The 7,305-nt window shown below is 40.6% G+C and overlaps 1 protein-coding gene across 2 annotated transcripts in view; it reads left to right on the top strand.

Annotated features, from left to right (window-relative positions):
- CCDC181 (coiled-coil domain containing 181) overlaps positions 1-6,934 on the top strand; it is a 9,329-nt gene extending 2,395 nt beyond the window's left edge. Inside the window, exons 2-6 of one of the 2 annotated variants that reach the window (XM_026044438.1) lie at positions 1,516-1,676; positions 2,248-3,231; positions 4,516-4,662; positions 5,307-5,461; positions 6,035-6,934. In XM_026044438.1, the coding sequence (XP_025900223.1) occupies positions 1,539-1,676; positions 2,248-3,231; positions 4,516-4,662; positions 5,307-5,461; positions 6,035-6,197 (1,587 nt within the window). In that variant the 5' untranslated portion in view covers positions 1,516-1,538 and the 3' untranslated portion in view covers positions 6,198-6,934. The remainder of the gene's footprint in view (positions 1-1,515; positions 1,677-2,247; positions 3,232-4,515; positions 4,663-5,306; positions 5,462-6,034) is intronic. The other variant, XM_026044439.1, reaches the window with a different exon arrangement.
- Positions 6,935-7,305: the final 371 nt, after the last annotated feature.

The raw sequence follows: 7,305 nt of genomic DNA, 5'->3' as shown, positions 1-7,305 counted from the left end.
GGACATTTAGCATTAGAGAGACCTACTGTGAATAGATGACTACTGTGGCAAGTGGTGGCTAAAAAGGAGCTGGGAGTTAGGAAGATGGAGAAATGTCCACTTTTGTGGAACAAAATAGTGATTTAAAAAAAGATTTTTTTATTCCAACGATGCAAAATGCTTAGACAGGTGGGATGTCCAAATACAGCCACTCTTTTCTGCAATGGCGGGGTGGATCAGACAGTGAAGACATAAGGAGCAACAGCCATTGCTGGATGTTYTGGGCCATCCTGGGTCAGAGCTAATCTTTAGATCCCATATTATGTTGCCATATGCTGATGTTCATAGAGGGAGTGATCTTCTAGTGCACTGTAAATGAGACAGATTTATTCTGTAGGAGAGACACTGAGAGGTAGCAAATCCCCACATACAGCAGAAGATACAAAGAGAAGAGGGACTTCTGAATAATCCACATTTCTTACTTTTATGTTGCTTCTGCAAACAGTGATGAACAAAACAGGGAAGGAGTGATGTGTGGTAAAGCTGCAAAAAGGGCAGCATCGGCTATGTAGTCAGTGCCTCTCCTCATGTCTTTAACCCTTTCTTGCCTTTAGATGCAGAGAGATGCCCTCAGTTGGAAGAAGTGGGCAGAGGGCGTTAGGCCAGGCAGTCAGCCTGRATCTCCAGGCACTGGCATTTAAGCAGCTTTTCAGAAGCTATTGGTACCTGTGTGCTGGCCAGTCCAAACATTACTGAAAATACTCCCTTTTTTTAATAGTGACTCTTCAGTTCTGTCATGGATATGACTGTATCCAGACTGATTAACAGAATGCTAACTATTTCTCACTGTAGTCCTCTTTGGAATTTCAAACTGCAACTGATGACTTTTTCCAGCAGTCTTAACTGGTTTCTGTGTGAAACTTCTTTCCTTTTTCTTTTCTAATATTGGTGCAAGTGGTACGGTTTGAAAGCCAGCTGCTTGTAAAAGTTGAGTGACTCTAGCAGGACAGCTCTTTCATGAGTCTAATGAAAGTCTTCTCATTCTAGTATGATGGGAAATTTTCTCCTAGTCTGACATAACATAAGCTACAGCAGGGATCTTCTAGGGCCTGTGCATTGCACGACTTTGTAATATGGCTCTGCACAAGTTGTGATTTGTTTAGGGGAAGGTGAATCAGGCAAACATAAAGCAACAGTGGAAAACAGGGCTGAGAGTAATGGAAGCTTTTGGTAATTCTAATAAACATAGAAGAATGAAGTACAGGATTACAAGTCATGAGATCACAAGTTCTAGTCTTAACTTYAAATGATATGGATTTGCTTTGTCTCAGATATCCACTTAGGAGCTTGGAGTGGGAAAGGCAAAAACCGTTTATGTTTTTAAACCATTTATGAGCCTTAATTCAGAGGTGCTGTGGCGTTATCTAAATAGTCGTATTGCTACTGCCCTCAGGTTTTGTGTGGGTGTTGTGACAGATAGCAGTGCTGTATTTTTGTATGTCACTGACATTTTAAATGTGCCTTTTTCTTTTGTAGTAGTATTTTAACACATCGCCAAAATGAGTGAAAGGAGAGACCAAGATGATCCAGCAGATGTGGAAGATATAACAGAAAGTGTAGAGTATGAAGATGACTTTGAAAAAGACCTTGAGTKGCTAATTAACGAAGAAGAAAAAGAAAACCCTGCAGAAAGAGAGGTATTGTCAAATTAAATGATATTTATTTCACTTGGAAGATCAACAGATTGATACTTAGATTTGTAAGCATAGAATTCAATGTGATTTGCAGTGTGGCTTGAAATATATATGGACAGTCACTAAATTTCATCACGAAGGGTTATTGGAACTATAGTGAAAAATAGTTCAGTGAACGAGTTACTTTGATTATTGTTGTCTTAAATCAGCAAATTCAATGTTCATTGGAAAGAATATATTTGGTTCAAAAATACTTCTGCTTTTTGTGTGGGTTCCTTTAAGTGTTTGTGCACTTCACATTACTCTTTTTCTGTTGTCATAGGTGACTTTACTGCTCAAGCTGTAGTTTGTTAAACTTTGTAGATGGGAATATGGAGAAACCGCAAAAGAGCTATTAATGCCAAAAAGGCCATTGGTTGTGGTAGTAATGGTATTTGATAGGGTATTTAAGCATTAGTAAAATCAGTTGTGCTGTTCTTTCACTCTTGTGCTCTCCTGTCTTCTTCTCTGATGGCACGGTTTKTTGGGAGAATAGACTGGGAGAGTTATTTTTATTTTATTTTATTTTTTTTAGAATCCTGAACAAAATGCAGAGGAAATTGATACAATTAGTGATAAAGTTGTGGAGGACTTTGAGGAAGGGGAATACAGTGAGGAAAGAGAAGAAAATACAGATCAGCATTCTGGRACAAACACAGATGTGAAAGTGAGTCTGCCCAATGAAGAACCTTTGGTATCCGTGTCTGATGCTAAAGACGAGGAGCCTGTATCTGACTCCGACAGTGAGTGCTCTATCCAGGAGTCCAAACTGGAAGATGAAAAGGACCTAGATGAGGAAGAAGATGAAGAAATAAAGCGCTACATCTTGGGAAAGATTGAAGAAGCCAACAAACTGCTGGAGAATCAGGCTCCTGTGGATGAGAATAGAGAACGAAAATTAAAATTTAAGGACACATTGGTAGATCTAGAGGTTCCTCCTCTAGAAGACGCAGATGTTTATAAAGCTGATCTTGCAGGAGGAGACGATGTTTCAAGTAGGCTCTCTCAGCTCCATATTTCTAATGCTGYGGGACAGGAAAGCACAGTGCTTTCACCACATAGTGGCAAGGATGAGGAACAGAAGGATGGGAAGATCCTAGTGGAAAAAGATGGAAAGTTTGAACTGTTGAGTTTACGTGATATTGAAAGCCAGGGCTTTTTGCCCCCAATAAGTGTTTCTTTCACTGATATCGAGACTCAACATACAACTTCCAAATCTTCACACCAGAGTTCTTGTGGCACTGTCGCTCGAACGAAGGAAGCACCTGGAGCAGGAGCAGGAGTACAGTCTTTCTCTGCTGCTGAAGAGGAGTGTGTGTACTTCCCTAAACCTCCTTCCAAGCCTAAGTGTCGTCCAAATTCTGCCATCGGGTCTGCGAGAAATCTGGGAAAACGTAAGACTCCCCAGAGAGCACAGTCTGCAAACGCGCCTACAAGAGGTTCCACTTACTGCCTTTCTCCCAGGCAAAAAGAGCTCCGGAAGCAGCTGGAGCAAAGGAAGGAGAAACTGAGGAAAGAGGTGAGGATACAGAGGGATCGGGCAGGTCACACTTTGTTTCACAGAGCCCTGTGTTAAAGGTGTTTATGTAATATGGAACATGTCCTTCATAAATATGCCACCCTCTGCCATACTGTACTTGTTGCTCCTGCTGTGTAAGCCCCATCATGGACCCACTGCTCGCACGTGACACTGCATGTCTGCTGCCGACACTGCCACGCAGCAGGGTTGTGCTGACCGTAGGATTGCTGTGACTTGTTCTGCTCCTTAAGATACTGAAGATTTTCTACTGGTTTTAAAAGCAAAATTTTAATCAATTCAGAAACTCCATGTGAAAAGAATAGCAGTCACATCAGGAAAGTCTATTCCTGCATATTCATTCAGGAAGGAGGCTTTTTTTTAAGCTTTATTTTCTCCCCAGTAGAGTAAAAACTGTAAATTTTGAGAATACATTCTGCAAGTTATATGTAGGTGAGAGGAGCATCATCTCTTTGAGAGACGAGTAGATTTCTCTGTGTTGAAATTAATGGGGGTTATAGTTTTTGTGCCAGGGAGAATCAAAACTTGTTAAAATATTTTGATATCTTTGTGAAGTATCATTTAGAGTCTTTTCATCCATACGTAAACACCTGTCATTAGTCAAAATGTGATTAATACTTGCAAAGTTTTTCTCAATTTTGTGCAACTAGATGCATTTTKTAAGTCTGAGGAAAGCATTAAGCTATTAGTGCCTCCCCAACTATGACTTCACATTCAAAAAATAATTCCTATTCATAACCTTGTTAGAACTAGCTATAACCTCATGCCTGCAGTCCATAGATAGCTGAAAATCCTGTAGGGTTTAGTGGTTTTGCAAGCCCATATTGTTTCCTATTTTTAGAATGGGTTGGTTTAAACTATTTTAAGCCATTCAGAGCTGTTGGATGGATATTATTTTAAAGTCTTGATGTGTTTCTGCCTCAATGTCTGAGAGGTGAGATGAATCATGGAAATGGAGGTAATCACACGCATGCGTGCACGTGCGCGCACACACACACACACACACACACACACACACAAGTCGGAACTCAAAACATCTGACTATAACCTAAACTGGGGAAATGCTCAGGCTAGCTTTTTTCCCAKTTTTTTCCTGCAGGTACCATCAACTTGATGCATTCTTTGAATATTTCTGTTTCACTTGCCTCTTTTTTTTTTTTCTTTTTTAACGTGTCAGGTAAAGTTCAAACAACTCACTGCCATTGTGACAGTTGAAGGCCTGTGTAGATTATTTCAAAAAATAGAATTTTTATTCACTCATTCAAGGAAGAAGAGCGGAAAAGAGAACAAGAAGAACAGAAGAAAAGAGAGAATGAGATGGTCTTTAGAGCTTGGTTACARAAGAAGAAAGAACAAGTACAAGAGGAAAAGCGAATTCGGCGTGCAAAGGAGCTAGAGGACTTGAACAGCAAAGTAAGAGCTCTCATATGTAGAAGTGTGATTTATAGGACTCTGGTTAACCAAACAGAAAACAAAACAAATTCCTAGACCAAGTGCTCAGATAAGCATATGAAAATTCACACTGATGAGAAATATTTTTTGTTATATTCTTGAAGCTGAAGTTAGGTGACTTTCCATGTTCAGGGTTGTTCTGCCTGGCAGAATGGCTTGTGTCATACAAGTTATATACATGAGCTTAAGAGCTGTAACGTCRCTTGTAGAAGACACAGTGTTGCTGTCTGCCAGTAGGAGAATGACTTTGTTGCTCCCTGGAGTGAACAAGGAGCAGGGGAGCCCTGGGAAGTCTGTTCCTTACCCTCAGAGCTGGTTGGCAGGCGAGTTGATGCGTGTGCCCAGATGCTTAAGATTCAGACACACTATTCTGTCATTCCTGGGTCTTGCAGAGATGGCGTCAAAGAACTGAATTCAATATTTTTTTTTTCCAAACTGCTTTRAACGCTTGCTCACGTATACATTCCATGATAGACTTAACATATGCTTTGGTTTGCTTATAAAGCACATTTCCCACTTGTGGACAGGAGATGTCAGGGAAGTTCAAAAAAATGATAAAAAGGTCACTTAATGCTAAGTCTTGTGAATGTCTTTTATTTGAATAGGAGAGTAGCAGGAATCCAGAAGAAGCCTTCAAGTTATGGCTTAAAAAAAAGCACCGAGAACACATAAAAGAAAAACAGTTAGAATTTTTGAGACGCCAAGCGGAGGGCATGACCTTTTTTCCAAGAACAGAGGAATGCAACAGAGCCTTTAAAGAGTGAGTATGGTCCCTCTTAGGGAACCAGACTACTTGAATATTGTGTAGTCSATCATCAACTTAAACAATCAGAATCAACTTAGAATGTAGTCATTTTACAGTGCTGAGACCCGTACTTTCTGTTTGAATATACCCTCATAAGCTTACACTCTAGGAAACACATAATTGCTTGGTGCAAATTACTTGCCAAGGTTTTAGCCGACCTAATGGATTTTAGCTGGAAAGGGGGGCCGCTCTCCTATCCATTTTTGCCTTTTCCAGAGAAGAATTGCGCTGATTCAGTTCATTCAGCACACAAAAAAACTAATCTGACACCGTGTTTGCTTTTCTCAAGTCTGCAGCTCAACAAAAGTGGGAGGGAAAGGTGGGTACAAAACCAGGATTTGGGGGATGGAAAGGTTCTTAGGCTGGCTCAGCCTTAGCATATAGGCTGTATCCCTCAGGACACAGTGATTCTGCTCGTCATCTGGTTGGATCGTTAGCAGAATTGAGACTGGTGTCCTTTGAAAGGACGAGATAAAAGGTTTGTGTTTCACTGTCAGGATTTCTAGTCTTTTTTCCCCTCTTYCACAGATGGCTAAAAAGAAAGAGAGAAGAAAAACGAGCCGAAGAGCTGGCAGCTAAAGAGCGAGTAAGGCAGCTCCGGTTAGAAGCCCGAAGAGCGAAACAGCTGCAGAACATCCGCTGCCTAAGTTCGGAACCTAAAGCCTTTCGCTTCACAGACCAGTACAGCTGAAGGTTTGATGTAACCACAGACTTCTTTGGGGCAACTTTTGTACTTCTTAGGGCTTGAGCTTTTGGTCTTTACAGCTACTGCCCTTTTGTGGTATTTTAAAGCTTTTAAGCAAGTTAATAATTCTTCTCACTGACAATGAATAAATGCTACCTATTTATTTGTATTTTTTTGGTTGTTGTTGAAAAGCCTGCTTTTATTGATAACTCAGGGATATTCTTGGTTTGACCAAATCTAAAGGAGAGATCAATATGCAAGGGTGGCCAATATGAATTCCTGTCTTTAAGAAGCACTTTATAACAAACTCCACCACAAATTCCTGGATGCAGGCTCTTATGTAAAGTGTTGAACTTCTGTGGGATTAATAGTGCTGTTTGCTTCTGCTTGTGAAAACTGCACCCTGTCATGTCCTTGGAGTATGCCAGTTCCCGAGGCTTTGAGATGCYATGTGCTGCTGACCTCTGGACTAGCTGTTTGTTGCACTGTAGCTTAATCGGTGGAAAATTTTAATCCCAAGACCCAGAGGGCTCACAGAAGGTTGCAATAACCTTGCAACAATTTTTGAAATATATATGTGAGCCAAACTGACCCATCCACATTCAGTTGTTTCCTACTCTGTCAAGTTAAAGGTGATATTCAGTGTGAACATGTATTCCTTGGATATTGGTATACAGTTTTGTTTGCTAAATCATTTTAATAAGTGCATCACTTTATTCAAATAACTGTGAACTCTAAGCTGAGATCAGGTTGARATCACTAGAAAAAGTAATAAAGTTACTGCAAGATGAGGAATATTCTCTCCAGCTGTGTCTATGACCTGGACTATTTCTTTATAGCTCAGTGAGATCTGACCTCGGTTTTACGATAATTACAGGGAGAAGGCCTTCTCCCAGGATTTTAGTGACCTTTGACTCTGAACATGAAAAATAAACAAGGAGCTACATCAGTGACAACAGAGGTTCACTCTTCGTAACTATTTTGAAGACATTTTAGTCATCCGGTCTTCAAAAAAGGCAAGAAGGAGGACCCGAGTAACTACAGGCCGGTGAGCCTCACCTCCATCCCCGGGAAAGTGATGGAGCAGCTCATCCTGGCTGCTCTCTCCAGACAC

This window comes from Nothoprocta perdicaria, unplaced genomic scaffold (genome assembly GCF_003342845.1).
Source record: "Nothoprocta perdicaria isolate Ctin4 unplaced genomic scaffold, notPer1 scaffold_362, whole genome shotgun sequence".
In the NCBI taxonomy this organism is placed as follows: domain Eukaryota; kingdom Metazoa; phylum Chordata; class Aves; order Tinamiformes; family Tinamidae; genus Nothoprocta; species Nothoprocta perdicaria.
This window is presented reverse-complemented; position numbering and strand designations above follow the sequence as displayed.